Source organism: Nelumbo lutea, chromosome 2, assembly GCF_056320005.1.
Source record: "Nelumbo lutea isolate HS-2025 chromosome 2, American lotus-T2T, whole genome shotgun sequence".
Taxonomy (NCBI): Eukaryota; Viridiplantae; Streptophyta; class Magnoliopsida; order Proteales; family Nelumbonaceae; genus Nelumbo; species Nelumbo lutea.
The window spans coordinates 47,440,363-47,463,059 of record NC_142685.1 but is presented as its reverse complement, the minus strand read 5'-3'; the positions used below and the strand labels follow the sequence as shown (position 1 = coordinate 47,463,059).

At 38.7% G+C, this 22,697-nt stretch overlaps 2 protein-coding genes across 2 annotated transcripts; both read left to right on the top strand.

Annotated features, from left to right (window-relative positions):
- The first annotated feature begins 713 nt into the window (after positions 1 to 713).
- LOC148870429 (uncharacterized) lies at positions 714 to 1,361 on the top strand. The gene has a single exon (XM_088969973.1). It carries the CDS (start codon positions 714 to 716, stop codon positions 1,359 to 1,361), a length of 648 nt encoding a protein of 215 aa, XP_088826099.1.
- A 3,482-nt stretch (positions 1,362 to 4,843) lies between these two features.
- LOC148870428 (putative phytol kinase 2, chloroplastic) lies at positions 4,844 to 21,138 on the top strand. The gene is made up of 4 exons (XM_088969972.1): positions 4,844 to 4,918; positions 5,057 to 5,231; positions 20,733 to 20,847; positions 20,961 to 21,138. The coding sequence occupies exons 1-4, from the start codon at positions 4,844 to 4,846 to the stop codon at positions 21,136 to 21,138; spliced, it is 543 nt and encodes a 180-aa protein (XP_088826098.1).
- Positions 21,139 to 22,697: the final 1,559 nt, after the last annotated feature.

Below are 22,697 nucleotides of genomic sequence, written 5' to 3'. Positions count from 1 at the left end.
GCATAAAAACCTGCCTAGGCCTAGCCTTTCATCTGTTTCATGGGCTCCGATGGATCGATCAATCCTAGATTTAACTGTAGGTTTTGTTGCTGCTACAACAACAAACAGTGTTTTGTTCTTCTATTAGACAAGTAATGCATCCATACGGCTCATGTTAACCCAGCTTGTGCTTATCCTCATCCATTCATCAATGAAGTGTTTTGTTAGGACTCAACTACTTGTATCTATATATGTAATTCAATCAAATCAATAAAGTCATCCAATACTTTTCTTCCTTGCATTGTCTTTTATGGTATCACAGCCATAGGTTACCATGGCTAGTAACACCAGCTCTACTTCGACCTCCCCTGTTTCAATCTCTTAAACTCAAACCAGGCAATTTTAGATTGGAAGCATGTCCACTACAAATCTTGGTCAGCTTGTCACATGAAGCTAGATCGATATAACTATATGCTTTGGAGGTCACAAATTTGTCCAGCATTAGATGGTTCATATCTGATTGGATATGCAGATGGATCACTCTCGTGCCCATCTCAAAATATTGAAGTGGATGGGCAAAATTTTCCCAACCCAAAATACACCCAGTGGTGGAAACAAGACCAATAGTTACTTAGTTGGATGTTGTACCACAGGACCAAGTTGGTTGCTCCACAACTAGAGCCGTTTGTAGCACTCTGGAAAGATTATTTGCTTCTCAGTCTAGGGTTAAAGTCATGCAACTTCACACAGAGTTGATGAACCTAAGAAAATGCACGATGCAAATGAATGAATATCTGAAAAATGCCAAAAATATTTCTGATAGTCTATCCATGGTTAAACAACCCATCACTGTTCAAGACTTGGTGATTAAAACCTTAGCTGGTCTTGGATCAGATTATGAAGCATTCATCACATCTATGAGTACTCTAACTGATTCACTTACTTTTGATGACATTCAAAACATGCCTTATAATCATGAACTCATAATGGAAGCCTTGACGGCTAGCACAGATCATATTGTACCAAGTGTTCATGTTACTCAATGTGGACATCAACAAGGAGGGCCTAGATCCAATAACAACAAAAACAAAGGTCAAGATAATCGGCCCAAACAAAATCAGCAGACCACTGGTGAAATTAAAATGATGAATACCAATCTCGGACCATGCCAGATCTGTAAAAAGAAAAACCACACTTTGAAGAATTGTTATTTCAGGTATCACAGAGATGGTGATTCAGATCGAGCAACGAACTCAATCAACTTTGCCTCCATAGATAATGATGGGAGTTGGCATCCAAACTCTAGAGCCACAAACCACCTAACTACAGAACTTGGTAATTTGAAACTTCATTCATCTTATAGTGGGACATATCAGATTTGAACTGCAAATGGAGCACGTTTGAAAATTAAGAATATTGGTTCTTCTTGTATACAATCTTCTTCTCAACCTCTCATTCTTAGAAACATGATGCATGTTCCAAAAATTACCAAAAATCTATTATCAGTTGCTCATTTTTCTGTAGACAATTATGTATTTTTTGAGTTTCATCCTCGTTTATTTGTTGTGAAGGATCGGCAAATGAATATCTTACTAGAAGGACCAATTAGCAATGATCTCTATAAACTGCATAATGATCAAATTACAAGTGCAAAAAATCTTGCTCTCATAGGAGAAAGAACTTCAATAGATCTCTGGCATCAACACTTTGGACATCCAACACCTAGCATTATTAGACAAGTAGTATTCAATAATAAATTGCCAATTAGCTTTGGTAAATCATTAAGTTTCTATTCCTCTTGTCCCATGGGTAAGAGTCACAAGTTATCATTTTCAATTAGTTCATCTACTACTAGGGGACCTGCCCTAGTTGCTTCTCATGGTGGTTTTAAATACTATATAAGCTTTATTGATGCCTTTAGTAAGTATTTGTGGATTTTTCCTCTTAAATTAAAGTCTTAAGCCTTAAACGTTTTCATCAAGTTCAAGGCCAATTTTGAAAATATACTTGGATGTTCTATCATGATGTTGCAAACTAAAGGTGGGAAGGAATTCTCTTCTTTCCGTCCCATTCTTGAGCAATGTGGTATCACACATCAGTTGAGCTGCCCTCATACCTTTGAACAAAATAATTGTATTGAAAGCCAACACAAACATATAACTGAAACTAGTCTAACTCTATTTGCACATGCATTCATACTCATGTGTTTCTGGTGGGAATCCTTTTATATTGTTGCTTATTTATATAATAGAATGCCTAGAAAAGTCATTGGACATGTCTCACCATGGGAAAAACTTTTTCACACTAAACCAAATTATTTTTGCACCAAGGTATTTGGTTGTGAATGTTTTCCCTACTTAAGACCTTACAATCAATATAAGATAGATTTCAGATCCACTCTTTGCATTTTCATGGGTTATAGCCTAGAAAATCATGGCTACAGGTGCCTTCAACTTGCAACTGGACATTGGTATATATCTCGCCATGTATTATTTAACGAGACACATTTCCCTTTCAAGGAGCTACCCTCCTCCCCTGAACCAATACAATAATCATCTCAACCTGCCCCACTACGTATCACCTCTATTACTCTACCCAAGCCATGTTCCACCATAAATACACCATCAGTTATCTCCAATAGCTCTCTTTTTCCACCCAATACTGAACTTTCCCCTCCCTCTTCACCCCTACCATCTCCTAATTAATGATGACCATGCCACTTCATCTCCTTCTTCGCCTAACCTGCCTTCGTTACCTATACTAGCATCGTCCAACACTTCTATTATTCATCAACCTCCACCACCTTCTAACACACACCCATGACCACTAGAGCTAAGAGTGGTGTTTTTAAACCAAAATCCTTTCTTGCAACCAAGTACCCTCTTCTCTCATCTAAATCTAAACCCTCTTCTATAACCCAGGCCCTATCAGCCCTTCATTGGCGCTCTTCCATGCAAGATGAATTTGATGCTCTTCAATGCAATCAGACTTGGGCTCTTGTACTCAAACCCAAGTGTCAAAACATTATTACTTGCAAGAGGGTGTTTCGTATTAAATGAGGTCCTAGTGGGCATGTGCCTCATTATAAGGCTCGACTCATAGCCTATGGCTTCTCTCAACAACCAGGGGTGGACTTTCATGATACACAGTCCAGTGATTAAGCCAACTACTATTCGGCTTCTACACTCTCTTTCTATTTCTAAGGGTTGGCATGCTTATCAAGTTGACATGCAAAATGCATTTTTGCATGAGATCTCATAGAAACTATATATTTGTATCAACCACTAGGCTTTAAAGATCCTCAACTTCCAAACCATGTATTCTCATTAAAACGCTCCTTATATGGCCTACACCAAGCACCTTGTGCATGGTACAACAAACTTGCTAATTTCTTGATTGGTCTTGGCTTTAAATTTTCATAAGTTGATCACTCACTTTTCTATAAGCATTGTACTACTAGCTCTTTATTTATCTTGGTGTATGTTGATGACATCATCATCACTAGATCATACTCTTAGTTGACCTCTTCCGCCATAGCTCTCTTGAGTTCCAAGTTTGCTTTAAAAGACCTTGGTCCACTCTATTATATTTTGGGAATTGAGGTCACTTTCCTCAACAATGACATGTTTCTATTACAACACAAATATATTTATGACTTTCTTACTAAAGTGGGTATGCTCGATGCAAACCTGCTAAGACACCTCTTTCTTCCGATTCTACTCTTTGCACTACTGATGATCCTTTTGCTAATGCTCATTTATATAGACAAATAGTTGGGGCCCTTTAGTATTTGTCTTTCACTCATCCTGATGAGGCGTTCTCAATCAGCAAGGTGTGCCAATATATGCATGCTTCCACCCACCACTCTCCATTGGGCTGTTGTCAAGTGCATATTATGCTATCTTAAGGAAACTATATGCACTATGGCCTATGCATAACTCCATCTTCTACTAATCTGCTTTCCACCTTCTCTGATGCTGACTGATTAGGGAACCCTGAAGATCGAAAATCACAAAGCGGCTTTTGTGTTTTCCTTGGAAACAATCTAGAGTCTTGGTGCTCGAAGAAGTAACAAATAGTTGCCCGTTCAAGCATAGAATCTGAATACAGGTCCCTTGCAGCTACTGCCTCTAAAACATTGTGGATTCTCTCTCTCATGATCAAACTAGGCCTTCCATTGCGTTCTCCTCCTACCCTATTTTGTGACAACCTTAGTGCCACCTTTCTTATGGCTAATCTAGCTCCATTCTTGATCGAAGCACATAGAAATCAATATTCATTTTGTGAGAGATCACATCAACAAGCGACATCTTGGAGTTTAGTTTGTTGCTTCCATTGATCTACTAGTAGATGGACTTACCAAGGCATTGAGCCATCCTCGTTTTGTGTTACTCCGCTTCAAGTTAAACGTGGTCGGTCCCCATATCACTTGAGGGGGATATTAGACACGTAACACATTCATCCAGCTCATGTTAACCCAACTCATGCTTATCCTCATCCATTCATCAATGAAGTGTTTTGTTAGGACTCAACTACTTGTATCTATATATGTAATTCAAACAAATCAATTAAGTCGGCCAATATTTCTCTTCCTTGCATTGTTTTTTTATCTTCGAAGAACCAAAACTACCAGCTAAATCTAGGGTCTGGGTTTGAGAGAATCATGTGAACCTGGTGAAGTTTTGTTCAGGAGGACAGTTTAGGTTATATTAACCATTTGTCCCACCTATTACCATAAATCGTCAAAGGCACAGAGCTTTCTTATGGTTTAGCATCGATAGTAGGGTATCAGAAACTTACAAGTAGAAACAAGGAAGGAAGAATAGATAAATATGTTGACACTGGGTGTAGAAAAGCCTCTGAAATGGAAAAATTTTCTAACAAGGATACTCATACAAAATATAAAGGCATCGAAGATGAGAAGAAGGATAAGGATAAGGTTGCATAGAGCAAGGTAGAGTAGAAAAAGAAGAAATGGTTTTGCATCGACAGTTGTTGCTGGTTGATTGGTTGCAAATACTCAACTGGGTAGTTTCTACTCTTTCTCTATAATTCTATGCTGGTGTCTTTCCCTCAGTATGTGATTGAAGCCATTAATGGGCCATTGCCTGATCCACCTGGCGTCAAATTGCTAGAAGAGGGTTTGACAGTAAAGCACCGAGTGGTGTTCGTTCTGGGCATCGTCACCGGCGAACTCGAGCTTTGGGAAGAGCACTGGTGCATTGATGGGGTGTTCAGAAAACGTCTTTGGGGTAGTAGATGACGACATGGTTTTCAATTGTTAGCCAAGTTGTTCCAAGTAACGCAAAATGTTAGTGGTCACCATTTTTTTACCTTGCAATTTCTGGCTTGTATCCATTTTACCCTGTTTCTTGTTAATTTTTGGCGCTCTCATGTTAGAAACCAACTAATTACTTGCCAATTAGGAGGATAAAGAGATCGAAAAGAGGTCTTTGTCGAGAAGGTTATTTTTTTGTAAAATTGTATATAAAATAATTGATAGAAGGGTATAACGGGTATTTGAGAAAATTTTATGAGTCAATCTAATGTTTTCTATATGGGTCAGTGACGGAATGGAGGTTCTTTTGAGTTTCTTAAAAGTTCAGGGGATATATTTGTTAAGAGGATAAAGAAATAGAAGAGAGGTCTTTGTTGAGACGGTTATTTTTATAAAATTATATATAAAATAATTTATAAAAAGGTATAATGGGTATTTGAAAAAAAATTGATGCATCAATCTAATGTTTTGCGTCTGGGTCAGTGACGAAAGGGAGGTTTTTGTTGAATTTTTTAAAAGTTCAGAAGAAATATTTATTAAAATAAAAATAAATGAACGATCTTCATGATTGTCAGAAATTTAAGGGGAGATTTTTATATTTTAACGGAGATTTAACCGGACTACTGTGTTAATTATGGTCCAATCCGACCTAGCATCTAGTGATCAGAGCACAAGCAACAACAACAACCGATTAATAGGCAACCAACAATAACAAGACACCCCCCCCCCCCCCCGGTCAGTAATAATTTTGCCATTCAGTCTGGTGCAGTCGGAGGGTGTTTCCTTCGAGTTGATTGTCGGTGGCAGAGTTTAATTGTGTTGTGGGTTGATAACGAGAACTTATGGATATAGCTCATCTATGAATCTCCCGTTGCTTAAGATATTTCTGAGGCCTTGTGTTCAAGATTCATGTAACTGCTCTTGTATGTATCTTGATTCACATCTCTTTGTTCCGAGTTTGGTAATTTATGTAAATTACCGTGCAATGTCATCGCAATTGCCTCCGCAAGACCACAATCACCACTGTTGCTGCCACAAACTGCTCTTCCACCAAAATAGACAGGCAAGGGCTTATTGGCTTTTGTTGTTATTGATCAATTGGGATCTTTTGAGGTGTTTGTTTGTACCCTCGTCTACTGTTTGTGGGCTGGAATATGCAGAAGAAAGTCCATAAATTCAGCCCACCCTAAAGCTAGCTAGAGCTCCCCAGAAATGAGGTGCCAAAGGCAAAGGAGAGGGAGTGGGATCTCATCGAAGCACATGGACAAGATTAAGGAATTGATGCTGCCAGTGCCACCAATGACCTCGCCAGAGTTTACAAGGGCAAGCTTGCTGACGGACATACATGAGGATGAGGTGGCGATAAAAAGGAAAGAAAGTGCATTCGATTTAGAAGTGGCAGGCCTTCTTATCCTGTCTTCACCACAAGCATTTCTAATGCCGGATGTTGGTGGACTGTACGGTGGAACTAAGATTTCTAGGAGTGTAGTAATAGAAAATATGAAATTCATTAAAATTAAGATTAATCAACTGGAGGGTCTTACCTTTACTTTGTAATCAGTGAATATTTAGGTGATTAATTCGGACCATGTTGTGCAAAGTCAAGCTGTTTTAAAAACAGGTTCAGAGGCTGAACCGATTTTTCTTCTCGGTAGATGGAGATTACCGGTTTAACCATCAGAGTCAACAGGTTGGTTTGGTGTGAGAGCTTCTCTAAGCCATGTCAAACTGGACCGTGAACACCCCTACCCTCCACCAACTATCTGCCCTGCATCCTCCATCTTTTATTTCTTTTTTAATTCTTCAAGAGAAGAAAAAAAAATTATCTTTTGAACTTTTGTATTTGATTTATTCAATATAAAAAGAGAGAAAAAACTTTCATTCAAGTTTGGATCTCCTATACTTATCGTTCACTAAAGCATATACTAACCAATGAAAAGAAAGGCATGTATGCTTGCTTAATTTCAACTCTTAAATGTGAGAGCAGACTGACAAAATTGGATTCAGTCAGTGCAAAGCCCATTCCAACAACCATTATAATTTTGCACTGGGAATATCTCCTTATGAAATAAAGAACAGAAGTAAAGAGAAGTTCCTAATGCAATGCTGTAAAGTCTGCTCAAACGGTGTTCGAACAGGCCTTGCACCGACTAAAGCCGATCTGCAGACTGACTGTCCATTTAAGACTTTCACTCCCATCTCTTTTTATTTATTTTTATACTTTGTATTGTAAATTAAAAAATATTGAATTGAATAAAAAACTATAGTTTTTTAGCCCAACCGTGATACCATAAAGGCGTGATACCTAAAATAATTAATAACCAATCAATTGATAACACAAAAGTTGTAACCAATCAGGTGGTATTCATCAAAATTTGGGTGGAGTCTGGTCAAAGTTTTTTGAATATCATACCGTTTCCTTGTCATAAAATTTTATACCTTTTATTCATTTTAGTTTTAGTTTAAGATAAGAAGCATAAAAAAGTTAGGAGAGAGAGATGGTTTAAGGACGCATTAATCCACAAACACACGTGTGGTGTGTTTTTTTTTTTTTTTTGTTTTAATTCTGAAAAAAGTATGGTGTGGTTCAGTCATAATATTTCAGGCGCACCACATTGAAACCTAAAACATTTGAACCACTAGGGTAACAACTTGAACAAGCTTAACTTGAGCCCAAATATAGCCCACATTCTATTCAGTTAAACTTGAGTTGGGCCTGGATTGGTAAATTAGGACTTGACCTTAAGCTGAACCAAACCCAAATCTAAAGTTTTCATTCAAGGATTGGGCTTGAAATGATCCTCAACACGACCAAAACCTGGCCATACATCAGTCAGGATTTCCTATTTACCAACAATTAAGTAATAAAAATTTTCAAAGGTATAAGTCATCTATCCAACTTCAATTTCAGTCATTAAGGAGCCCACAAAGTCAAAAACTTATTTGCCAAAAGACAAAGCAATGAGCTTTTCAGTTCAATATCTTTAACTGTTATCAGACAATTTGTCACTTTGGCACTGGTATGTAAAATTCGACACGTACGTCATGCCATCAGGGAAATGATCTGGTATGTATAAATAGATGCCAATTTTGGAATCAGGTCCTCACATACATGAGAGACTGTTCATTTCAGAGGCTAGTAAGACTTTTTAATTTTTTTTTTTTTTGTAAAGAGTTTATAAATAGAATTAAATTCTAACAAATCCAGATGATAGTGTTAAAAAAATAAGCAAAAAGAGTTATACTTGCATCACTGTTCATCCTAGGTGTCATACAAACAGCTCAGCATCTTACATCATGGTAACAAGGATGTAAAGCGAGAAACACAAGCAGAAGATCACTACTACGGTTGCCTTTCGAAGACAAAGGTGACCGTCCATCTACCTACACTCGCCCCAGCCTCCGTCACCCTGACTGTTCATCTTCCCGCCCGCACACGTTATCCATTTTCCCAGCCCCCGTCACCTGACTATCATCTTCGCGCCCACACACGGCTGTTCACCAACCCGCCCACTCTCCCAGCCCACGTTATCCTCTCACCCTGGCTATTCATCTCTCTCCCCACATCAGATAACCACAACCCCGGCCGTTCACCTTCCCGCCCGTATCCGATAACCACAGTGATGGCACCTGCTTCCAACTCCATTAACTGAGACTTACCTCATTGAGCAGATGACCACCCCGCAAATGGTAGTAGCTTCAATCCCAATGAGCCACTATGCAGAGGACTTCATCATTGCCAATCCAGATACTCATCTCTTACCAACACCTCCACTACACTTTGGGAACCAGGTACCATCACTGTTACTCCTCTTTTATTATGCCTTTGTTATTATAATTTCATTTTCACTACATTTATGCACCATCATGAAATTACTCGCCTGGAACACCCGCGGATGCAATGATCCGAAAAGAATCATTAAACTAGTCAAGCTCTCCAAGAAAGAAAGACCAGACATACTCTTCTTGTCTGAGACCAAATTGTCAGCAGACAACAGTACCAGACTAGCCAATAAACTGAAAACAAAAAACTTTGTTTACCATGAAGCCACCGGCCAGTCAGGAGGACTTTTTTGTTGTTGGACTGACTCAATAAGTGTAATCCCACTTTTAGTATCCACCCACTTGATCCATTTAGAAATTACAAACCACCTCCAAGGGAAAAAATGGCAAGCACTGCTATTATATGGGCACCCAATTCGAAAGTACAGGAAAGAGTTGTGGCAAAAAATAGCCCAAACACAATCTGCAACCACAGTATCATGGATTCTAATGGAGGATCTGAATGACATATACAAGCAGGAAGACCACAAGTCTCTCCAAAGAAAACAGCCTCATCTCTCAAAACACCTCCAGAAACTTCATAAACAAATTTGACTTAGTGGACTTTGACTATGTGGGACCACCTTTTACATGAACCAATGGACAATATGGACTATCAAAAGTGCAAGAAAGACTGGACAGGCTGGTGTCAATTGTACCCCGAAGCTATACTACATCACCATCCAATAACAACTTCAGACCACGGGCCTATCTCAATTAACACCATGCCAACCTCACTAAGAAGAAAACCTCATTTTCACTTCTTATATTTTTGGACTGAACACCCTCAATGCAAGTAAATCATTGAAGATTCTTGGCAACAACAAATTCATGGATCCCCTGCCCACCAAGTCCTCACCAAATTGAAGGTTTGTAAAGCAGAATTAAAAGAATGGAACACAAACCAATTCGGGCAGATCCAGTCTCACATCCAGAAACTAGTACAACAGATATCTATGTTGCAAATGGAAACCTCGGAGGATGACCATCAGCAAAAACTCCAATCCCTCATAAAACAATACCAGTACTGGCTTCTCAAAGAGGAATAGTTGTGGAGACTGAAATCAAGGGAGCTCTCGTTAAAAGATGGTGATAAAAACACAAAGTTCTTTCACCACATTGCAAGCCACAAAAACGTAAAAAATAACAGCCTAGAATGGCTTCAGATTTCAGAAGGGGCATGGACATCAGACAGAAACATCATAGCCAAAATGTTCAAGGAAGCCATCCTAGCCATAAGTGGCCAACCAAAAGACTTTGATCCCAACCAGCTCAATAATGTATCTCTCCTTACACTCACAGAGGAGCAAAAATACCTACTCCTCACCCCACCCACTCAAGAAGAGCTAGCATTAATGGATAAACAGCTCAACCCTCACAAAGCTCCAGGACCAGACGGATTCATAACATTCTTTTACCAACATTTCTAGGGGCTAATTGCGCAAGACATACACTCCTTGGCTTTAACATTCTTTAACACTGAGTACTTACCAAAAGAGCTCGACAACACAAATCTAGTTTTTGTACCCAAAAACAGTATCCTAACTGATGCTGCAAGTTACCGACCCATCAACCTATATAATGTACTGTACAAAATAATATCCAAATGGTTGGTATCTAGATTGCAGCCAGTATTGCAGGATCTAATCTCCCCTTGTCAGTCGGGTTTTCTAGAAGGCAAGAAAATCACAGATAATACACTCTAGTGAAGGAACTACTGCACAAGATGAAAACCCAGAAAAGAGGAAAAACGTACATAGAACTAAAGATAGACATGTCCAAGGCTTTTGATAGAGTGGGTTGGTCATATCTATTACAAGTGTTAAAAAAGATGGAGTTTCCTAAAAAGTGGTGCAAGCTAATACATCAGTGCATGTCCACAACCAGCTTCTCCATAAAATTGGCAGGAGAAACCCATGATCATTTCAAATTAAGTAGGGGAATAAGACAAGGAGACCTAATTTCTCCTTATCTCTTCATCATTGGAATGGAAGTATTAACCCAGCTGCTCAATCAAGCTGTATCATCTGGACAAATTGAAAGAATCCATCTCAGCAAAGAAGACACTCCAGTTACACATTTATTCTTTGCGGACGATTGTATCCTATTCTGTAGAGCCGATTTAGAGCATGTCAAGGCCTTGGTAAAAGTCCTCAATACCTTCAAGTCCATGTCAGGCCAAAAGATAAATTATTCTAAATCAAGCATATTCTTCATGTGAAGACATCACTAGAAGGTACCAAATATCTTGGAAACCAAATTGGTACAAGCCCTAGGCTCTGCTCTACCCACAAGGAAGTCCTTAGTAAAGTAACAACTAGAATAAATGCATGGAGCTCAAAGTTGCTGTCCCAAGCAGGCAAAACCACCTTAGACTTGCAGTCCATCCCCACATACTCCATGTCCACAACAACCTTCCCAAAAGCCACAAACTCAAAATTAAATAAATTTACAAGAAAGTTCTGGTGGGGAGACACAATTGGGAGAACCACACACTATTTCTTGGGGCAAGATATGTAGGCACAAACAACAAGGAGGATTGGGCTTCAGACCTCATGAGATTATGAACAGGCCATGTTCGGGAACAAATCTGGTGGCTTTTGAGTGATAGCAAGGGTATTTGGAGTAAACAAATAAAAGCCAAATATTTCCCACATATCTCCCTATTTGCTTCTCCAAAAACCAAGAATAGCTCACTCTGGTGGAAACAAGCGCACTCCATGCTATCACATTTGAAGACAAACCTACTATGGTCGATCAAAGATGGCTGAGACACCCAAGTCATCACGGACCATGGATACCCACCTTGCTGGGACACATTCCAAATCTGAACCCCTTGATACCTAAATCACAAGTCAAGAACATGAAAGTCTCTGAAATCCTTACTACAGAAGGATCTTGGGACACTACCAAACTAAATATTCTCTTCCAAGAATCTGTGGTCTCTCACATTCTATCAATAGTTCTAGATACAAGCCAGCAAGAAGATAAAGTGATTTGGAAGAAGAACAAGTTGGGTTCATATTCGGTGAAGTCAGCCTATCAACACTTCTCCTCATTTGAAAGCTCCAGTTCTGGTCCTCACTTCAATTGGAAGCTATTTTGGAAGCTCGAAATACTGCATAGGTTCTAGGTTTTCTTATGGAAACTAATATGGGACGGCGTGCCTACTAAGCAGAAAAGCTTACCATGGCTGCAAGGAGAGGACCGAATATGTAGCTTCTGCAAAGTCGGCGAGGGGACAACCTTCCACCTGTTCTTTCAATGTGCCTTCACAAAAGCAGTTTGGTGTGAAGCCTAAATCGGGCTGAACCTAGACACAATATCAGAAAATCAACCCCACACCATTATCACCGAATGGTTTACAAACATCACCAATCAGTGAGCAACAAGCACTATTGTACCTCAGCAGATTTAGTATCATTTGTTATTTCATATGGAAAGCAAGGAACGACAACATATTCTCAATTCCCCATAACACACATCGACCAGCATAGGCAAAGTCATTGCACCATCTCACTATCATAGTCCATGCCAACTTTACACATCGATGGCTCCTTTGATCCTAATAGAGGCTATGCAGGATGAGGGTTCACCATCCAACATGTGCAACGTCAACTTTGTATTGTAGAAGGGAAGCCTAGTTGGGACATCAGCAGCTATGATGCTGAAACAAGAGCTCTCTTACGACGGCTGCAAGTAGCACAATCGCATGGTATTACCCCTCTTTTGGTTTTCTCAAACAGTACTGCCGTAATGGAGTTTGCAACCATAGATAAACCAATCCAATGGTCTGGTCATCTTCACCGAAACTACCTGCAAATACTGATTTCATCTTTTGAATATATTGAGTTTGTACATATAAGTAGAAACAACAATGAAGTGGCCCATCTTTTTGCTTACATCTCATGTAAGGGCCACATATCACTGCATTACAATGGAGCTAACTCCCCCCATGTAAGACTCGTTTAACTAATTCAAGGCAGCTTCTTTTGACAAAAAAACGATCATTAAAATGGGATCCGGGGTCATAACACGACAAACATACTGATACATGCATCGGGATTTTTTTTCCTTTTTTTAGAATTGCAAACCAAACCTAAGTAGTGTGATTTATCAAAAGAAGATGGAAGGTGAAATCTGGTAGAAATAGGGAAGTGGTTTGATGGGGAAGAGAAAGAAGCAATTTTGAGTGTTTTGCCCAAAAAGGGTGGGGGAAGTGATACATTATTAATTTATTATGGAAACATAGTGGGAACCTTAGAGTGAAACCAGGTTTCCAAAGTCTGATTGGTGTAGAGGATCTAAGGAACAACAGTGTGTTATGGAGGGAAAATATGGAAATTGAAGGTGAACATCCGAGTCTAAAATGTTTTATGTGGAAAGCTTGTGTTGATGGGCTACCTTCTAGTTGATTGTCATTGTGTGAGAAAAGTGTGGATGCAATCCAACCTTAGCTTTAATCCTTAGAGATATAGTATGTGTTTGATTCCATGGGCATTTATTGAGGGAGTGTTCATTAGACAAACGTTTATATGAAAAACGTTGCTTTATATGTTTGGGTAAAATATAAAAACCTCTCCTGAAATTTTTGACAATCACAAAAACCTCCCCTATAGTTTCATTTTAACAAATATCTCCCTGAACTTTACAGAAACTCAAAAAAAACCTCCCTTCCATCACTGTCCCAGACGGAAAATGTTAGATCGATGCATCAATTTTTTCCAAATACTCATTCTACCCTTTTATAAATTATTTTACATACAAAATTATTGAAATAACCCCATTTTAACTTAACAAAAACCTCTTTTAACGATTATTTCAGTAATTTTACATATAAAAATTACTGAAATATATTTTTTTGTTGAGTTAAAATGGGATTATTTCAGTGATTTTGTATGTAAAATAATTTATAAAATGGTAGAATGGGTATTTGGAAAAAATGGGTGCATCAATCTAACTTTTTCCGTCTGGGGCAGTGACAGAAGGGAGGTTTTTGTCGAGTTTCTAAAAAGTTCAGGGGAAGTATATATGTTAAAATGAAACTATAAGGGAGGTTTTTATGATTGTTAGAAACTTCAAGGGAGGATTTTGTATTTAACCCTAAATGTTTTTTTGTTTTTTCTATTTGGTTGGGTGTTTTATGTACGTTTCAAGTAACACCCCATAAAGTTGCTTTCCACCTCAACTTAAAGTGCACCATATCAGCATTTCAGTTTAGGAAATGCTCAAGCGTTGGGAAAACGAGAATTTGACATTTCTCCAAATGCTCCATGCACATAGATCAAAGTGTTTCAATTTTCTAGTGTTAGTTTAATAAATAGTGAAACCAAATAGTGGTTTCATATGCAATAAACACCAACACCTATGTGGCACTAATGTAACAACATTTTTTTAATAAATGCCCATGAATGTCTGGCAAGAAAAATTAGAAGAAAAAATGGACTTGTTGAAGAAATCGATGATATTTGCAAAAGTTGATTTGGAAGCAGAGAAACAGCTATGTTTTTAAAGGAGAAAACATTGAGCCAAGATGGGTACAACAATGGAGCAAATGTGTGGCTAGAGAGGCAACTCATGTAGAATGGTGGGCCATAAATTTTGCTCTTGATCATGCTCCAAAACCAGGTTTGAAGAAAGTTCAAATATGTATAGATACTCAGCATATATTATTTGTCTTAGTGGAAGGAAAGAAAATGTGAAGTGGGATGAACAGGATGTATTTGAAGAAGCAGAGACCTTATCAATAAATTTGATGTTTGTTTATTTTTATATGTTTCAAAAAACAAAAATAGTGCAACACATGAAGTAGCTAATAGGACTAGAAGCAGTTTAAATCAACAATGACCCTTCGAATAGGGATGCAAATGGATCGGATTGGATTCAAATCAAGGTATGTTTGAATTCGATCCGATATTTTTTATGTCGGATTCAATACGATCTGATCTGAAGATCCGATTGGATCTAATAGGACTCTATCTAAATCCGAATCCTATCGGATCTGATTTGATCCGACTTGTTTTTGTAATTAATAAATTATTAAAAAAATAAAATATACCAATTTAAATTAAAAGAAACAAAAAAGTACAAGTATTTTTATTTAACTTTATCATATATACATGTTTTTTATAAATAAATAAATAATATAACAAATTTATAAAAGTACAATACAAATAATATGTTTATAAATAAATAACACACACACACACACACACACACACACACACACACAATACAAATAATAGGATCCTATCCATTTACACCCTTGCCTCCGAATTGGTTAAGAGCTCACTCTTCTTCCAATTCAATTCAGGAGAGTTTTTTTTTTCATGTAAGCAAAGGGATCCATTGGGAACATCAAAAGGTTAAGGATACAAAAGGAGACCCCTCATACAGAGATACGAGTTATGCCTCGGGGGGAGGGGTCTAGGTAACAAAATATAAATTCTATTTACATTGGCCCTTTTGGCAATGTCATGAGCAAGGCCCACATCATTTCTGTTTAAATACAACATTTTAAGTTCCACGAAAAAAGAGAGAAGGAATTTTATGTGCTCGATCAGTGCTTGTTCGTTCCACCTAATGTTTCCCATGGTTCCTCTGAGCTTTAGCAGGATCTCCTTTGCATCAGATAGAATGATTGCTTGACTAATACACTACAAAATGAGTCTTCTCAGGCCTCTAATGATTGCCCAGAGCTCAGCTTCTGAGGCGTTAAAGGCCTTATAACATACCTTTTTTCTCGGTATCTTTGATTAGTTCGGTACGTTGTTGTCCTTCTTCAAAGCAAACACTATGCGTGTAAGACAATATATATAAACCTGTGGAGGCTAAGCTAATTGTTGTGCTCCAAGACCCATCAACTATAACTAACGAATGGGGAGTAAGGGGCAGTTGGTAGGTAGAAAGGGCGATGTGTTCGGGTTGATGATGAGATTGAAACCAAATTGAGTCTTCTGTGTTTGGGACATAAGAGTTTGCTTTTCTTATGACTTCAAGGGGGTCTAGGGACTTTCCCTTGAATATCACTTCATTTCTATGATCCCATAATGCTCTTAGAGTGGCTAGGAGTCTAGCCAAAGAGAAATCTCAGAGATTTTTCTTCTCAGGATTCCTTTCTATCCACAAGGCTAGGAAATCTAGTGATCTTGATGCAATGAAGGCATTTGGATTAAAGCCAATTTGAGCCGACATCCAAACTGCTCTCGCTAGAGAACATTTGAAGAAGAGATGTGCATGTGTTTTAGGTGCATTCCCACAGAGAACACAAGTATAGTCCCCTGAGCAGCGTAAGAACCAAGTCGATTGCTTCGTTTTGACTCCATTTATCAGGACTTTCCAGCCAAACTGTTGGCATCGGAGGGGGGCTTTTGTGGTCCACAACCTTGACCACTTGATTTGTTCACTAGAGGGGCCCACTACTTCAATTCTTGAGAAACTTCTATAGGCCGACCGGATTGAATATTCCCCATCTTTTGAATTCTTCCACAACAATTTATCCTCTTGGCCTTGAGGGTTCAAGGGTAGGTTTAGAATGGCTTCAGCTAATAAATCTTCAAAGACCTAGTACAAGAGTTGAGAGTTCCATTCTCCATGGAAAGTGATGAAGTCTTTCAGCATCCAACTTCTAGTTGCAAAGAGTTGATGTTGTCGGAGTTGGAGTTCGTTGGAGGGGAGTCCCAGAATCCAAGGATCCGTTTGAGAGTTTATTCATGATCCATCACCAATTTTCCAACAAAGGTGGAAAGTGAGACTGTTTCAAACACTTAATGTGTTATGCCACCAATAAGAGTGGGACCTCCCGGGTTTGAAACCAAAGATAGACTTGCTCCCCAAATATTTTGCTTGGATTTATTCCTTCCAAAGCTCTTCCTTACTCATAAGAAGCCACCAAAATTATTTAGCAAAAAGTGCCTTGTTCATTGGTTCCGCCTGTCTGAGACCCAGACCTCCCCCAGATTTTGGTTTGCAAATCGTGTTCCAGGAGATATTGTGACCCCCTTGTTGGGTTGTTCCCCTTACCATCGAAAATAGCATTGGAGTTGGTCTAGTCTCTTCAGAGAATCTTCTTTGGAAATAAGGAGGTGAGCATCTAATAAACAGGAATACTTTCGAGTACTGCTTTTAACATGGTGGTTCTACTTGCCTGGGAGAGAAATTTTTCTTTCTAGGTGTCTAGTTGATTGTCTAGATTCGAGATGATTTCTTCAAACGGCCTGGCATTTCCTCTTGCTTTATCCATCCAGGAACCCAAGTACTTCATATTGGGTTGCATTAGTTTCATGCCCATTAGACAACTGAGGAGCTTCTGGTGAGTTCTATGTGTGTTTCTACTAAAGATTATGCCAAACTTTTGGAAGTTTATCTATTGGCCTGCTAGTTGCTCAAATTGGAGGAGAGCTGACTTGACAACAAGGAGGGATTCTGGAGTGGCTTCACTAACAATGGGGCAGTCGTCAACAAACGGGAGATGTGATAGGGGATTTGAATGTCTAGCCATTTTATACCATGCAGTTTGTCTTTCACTTCATCTTTGTCCAGTAGTTTTCTTAGCACTTGCATACCAATTATGAATAGATAGGGTGATAGAGGGTCTCCTTGTCGAAGTTCCCTGTTAGTATGAAACAATTCAAGTGGGCTCCCATTGAGTTTTATTGAGAAGGTGATTGTAGTGATGCACTGTTTAATTAGATTACACCATTTCTCTAAGAATCCCATCCTTCTCAAGGTTTGGATGATGAAATCCCATCCCATTCTATCGAAGGATTTTGCCGTGTCAATTTTTATCAATGCCCATCTGGCCTTCCCCTTCTAGAGTTTGATTTTGTGGGTTATCTCCTTAGCTAGGATTACATTATCTGAAATGTTTCTGCCTTGGATGAATGCTACCTGATTTGGGGAAATAATTTTGGGTAGCAGGGATTTATAGCCTGTTTGCCATGACTTTTGCTAGCACCCTATAGATCACATTGCATAGGCTGAAGGGTCGGTATTGGTCCACAAATTTGGCTCCTTCCTTTTTGGGGATGAAGACTAGGTGAGTCTGGTTTAATTCTCTGAGCAGGTGTTGACTATGGAAAAATTTTGCAATAAGGTGTGTCAGGTCCTGCCCCAATATGTGTCAATACTTCTGGAAGAAGAAAGGGGTAAAACCATCGAGGCTTGGGGCTTTGTGTGGATTTGTTTGAAAAAGGGTTGTTTTTACTTCTTCCTCAGTTGGGGTTGAGATCAATTGGTCACCTTCCGACTCTGTGATGACAGGCAGAATCAGTCCATCCAGGGAGTCTGCACTGAAGCCTTCTGCACTGAAGCCTTCTGCTTGTCCACTTATTTTTAGGATATGCTCTTGGAAGGCCCTTCTTATCTGTTCTTTCCCACCCAGGATTGGCTACCAAGCTTGATTCATTCAATGTTGCTCCACCTCCTTTTGTGCTTTGTTTGGAAATGGAAGAAATGAGTGTTCCTATCACCTTCTTTGAGCCAAAGTTCCTTGGATTTTAGTCTCCACGGCTCCTCTTCATAGGATAACCAACAATTGTATTGGCTTTCTAGGTTTCGGAGCTCATCTTGAGAGGTACTAGCTCGGTCTTGCTGAAGGAGGAGAATTCACTCTTTTAAGTATTTTACTTTCTGAGTGATGTCTCCAAAGGTGGATTTGTTGCAGGATTTTAGCTCTTTCTTGATGAGTTTATGTCTTTTTGTAATTTTATAAGTTGTAGATCCTAGTGGTTGTTGTTTCCAATTTCTATCTATTATTTCTTCACAAGCTTCGTGATTGGCCCACATTGGGAGAAAATGAAAGGTTTTCTTTCCTTTCGGGTGTGTGGGAAGAGTGTCCAGGAGGATGGGATTGTGATAAGAGTTTATGGCTGGGAGGACTAAGACCCTCGATTCTGGGAAGATGTCAAGCCATTCTGTGTTTGACAAAGCTCTGTCAAGCCTCTCCTAGACTAGGCGTCGACCATTTTCCTTGTTTGTCCAAGTGAAGTAGGGACCTAAGTTGCCCACCTCAATAAGGGAGAAGAGGTCAATTACCCTTCTTAGGGGTGTAGAGGCAGCGTGGGTGTTATTTGATCCCTAATAGTCCTGGGGGTAAATGGTATCTTTCAGGTCTCCAATCATAATCTAGGATCTGGGTTGTAGGTGTAGTTTTGAATGCTCGAAAGAATCCCAGAAAGCTGCCCAATCCCCTACATTGGGATGACCATAAAGGAAAAGCAGAGATTTGGTAAGTTCTCCCAGTTCGATACCTGGACAATTAGAGTAGGTAGTGCCGCAATTTGTTGCTCGACATTTGGTAAGTTCTCCCAGTTCGACCACCAATCAGAGCTCTCCAGCTTGTCCAATGATTCTAGACTTGAGAGAAGGAGTCTACCCGGTTCAAGCCACACCCTCGGATTAAACCACATGCCCAGTTTAGACCTTCGGTTCGGATTAGACCACTTTCCCGGTTCAGACCATGCTCTCGGTTCAAACCGCTTGCCCGATTCGAATCAATTGCCCAGTTCATCTCAATCACTTGGGATGGTTGATAACTTATCAGCAGAGGGGGAGAAAACGCAATTTTTTATGGATTTGCCGAAACTTGACTCTACAGGAGGTCTTTCAAGGATATCTCTGTTTTGAAGGAAAGTCCTCTATGCTTTGTACCTGTTTTCAGATTTATCAGGCCTGGCTTCCCGAGAGGGTAGAGTAAACACACACTTTATCTTCTAATTTATCTGACTGATTTTTGTTGAGAAAATCCCGAGGGTTGAATTTACCCTTCTTCCAAATCGCACTATAACCTATGAAAGAATCAAGAAAGACTAATGAAGCAGAGATTTAAGACCCTGCTGTGTTGATAGGTGGAGGGGTACTTTTTAAGCTTAGAAAAGACCAATGCTCTATAGCAAGGGTGTCAATTGGACTGGATTTGGTCCAACCTAATCCAGTCCAATGTGAGTCCATTACAAATGGACCAGGTCCAATCCAGTGCAATGAATAATTTGGACCATTTTGGACTAATCCAATTCAATGTTCAGACCGTCTAATTTGTTCAAATTCATTTTAATTTAAACTGGTTTCAACCCAAACCCGGTCCATTGACACCTATATTCTTATCTAATATCAATGGACCAGATATTGGCTTAATCCAATCAAATCCAATATAAATTTATTATGGATGGACCAGGTCCAATTGAATCTAATATATATTTTGGACCGGATTGGTCCAATCAACTATGTCTTTTTGGTCCGTCCAATCCGTCCAAATTGATTTTGGACTGGGTGGGGTCCAGTCCAAAACCGGTCCATTGACACCCTTACTCTATAGGTGCTAGAATGCCCACAAACAGAACCACAAAACAAATTGGAAACTAATGCCAGGAGAAAAATGTTTATTAGTTCTTTGTCAAAATGTTCATTACACCTCAATCCATTAAGTATTCTATATCTTAGAAACAACTTGACAAACATTTCTGGTACTCATTAACCATGCTAGTAGTAAGTCAAAAACCAAAACACCTAGCCATATCTTCTATTCAATATACACTAAACATAAAAGATACAAATTTGAAAATGCTGAGTCTAGGTTGACTTCATTTGAAGTCTCTCAAGCTAATGAACTTCTAGTTTAGATACAACATAGCATCAACAGTTATATTGCTTGCAGGTGTAGCTGACATAGTAGGGAGGCAGTTTGGAAGACAGAAGCTTCCATATAACAGGGACAAATCATTTGCTGGGAGCATTGCAATGGCATCTGCTGGTGTCATAACTTCTATCGGGTAATTTTCTGTCATCTTTCTAATTTTTCTCATTTTCTCCAGATTGCTTTCTATTCATTATCAAATTGGTAGTTGAGTGATGTGTGGCTTGTTTCTGATAAACTTCTGTACAGTTATATGCACTACTTTTCCCTGTTTGGGTTACTTCAAGAAAGTTGGGGAATGACTTTTGGATTCCTTATTGTCTCTTCACTCACTGCAATAGTAGAGTCACTTCCAATTAGTTCTGAGCTTGATGATAACCTCACGGTTCCCTTGACTTCTCTATTGGTTGGAAGCCTTGTTTTCTGATGCCTATGTTGCTAATACCAACTTCTATAGAAGGCAGTCGCACTATTGTATTTTAATAACTGGTTATTTCTAATGTAGTTCAAAGTAGTGTATCAACAAAAAGTCCAAATTGTGGCTCTTCTTTGATTAGTGATTAACATTGTTAAATGGAGCAATTTTTTTCATGTCTTGAGCAACTTTTGGACTGTTGAAATTCAAGAATATGTTCCATAGACAGAGGCCATTGCTTGATGTAATGGTAAAATCTTGGGTGGTTAACCATGAGAATTTGAGTTTAGGAACAGCCACTTTCTGTAAAAAGGACAAAGGTTAGGTCTGTATCCAGTCCACCCCTCCCATGATCCAAGATTGCCGGGACCAACATTGGGTAGTGGGCTTTTTATACCTTTGTACTGGTGGGTTAGTGAGTCCATCTCTTTTCATCTTTCTGAATCAAACTCTTAGACAAACATTGAATTCCAATGCCCATTTACATGTCCATGAACAATGACAAAAACAATGGTTTCATCAGGCGTAGCCTTGACAACCCTGAATACTTTTTAGGAAACAATAAGCTACTCCTTATCTGGTAGACAGTTGGATGTAAAGGAGGTATACTGCCTCCCCATCTCCTTTGTACTGTAAGCATTTTTTTTTTTCTAATGTATACCATACGTCTTCTGAGAAACTTCACATGCAGGGACCTTGATAAATTAAGGACCAACAAATTCAATAAAGCTTTCTGGGGTAAATACTTTGATAGACTTAGAAATATGTTGAATCCTATTTGAAGTTTAGAAACTTGGTGAGGATATTTTAGTAATAATGGAATCTACATGGAAGTCTCAGCCCTAGGAAAAGTTCAATTGAATAAAGGAATTAGAAAGAAAGAAAAAACTATGTCTATTGAACAAGGGAGAAGTTTAATACATGGTAGCTGTAGGATGGAAATGTATTGGACTGTTTTATGCATCATCAATCACTAATGCTTAGTTGGATGGTCTAAATTGGAGGTACTAATCAAAATTTTCTTAATAGTTTATAGAGTCAGAGTAACTAAAAAAACATAAGGAAAATGTTTAATAATGATAATAAAAAAGTAATGCTCATGAAAAATGTTTATAATGCCTTCATGACATCTATATGCCTAAAATCAAGACCCTGCAGACCTTAACTAATATCTACACGATTAATTTGAGCCATTCATTTAATTCTTGAGTAAAATTCTAGATTAACCAAATACTCCTAAAAATTATCATTGATAAATAAACAAAAGGAATTTCATGAAGTGGTTACATCATTCTCCTTTGAATGGAAAAACTCATGAATCGTGACTTCAATTATCTTATCTTTGTAGATAAATACCTAATTGAAGATTAATCTCTGTAGGATACAATTCCGAGGTATTCGGCAATATGGTTGATTTTGTTTTTGAAAATAAAAATAAGTGTCATTATCAGCAAAATCGTATTGTTCTTGCTGATATGAAAGTTGTTTTTGCTTTCAAAAACAAAACTGATGATGTTGTCGAACACTCCAAACATGTTTCTAAACGAAGACCCTATTGGTTTCTTTCTTTT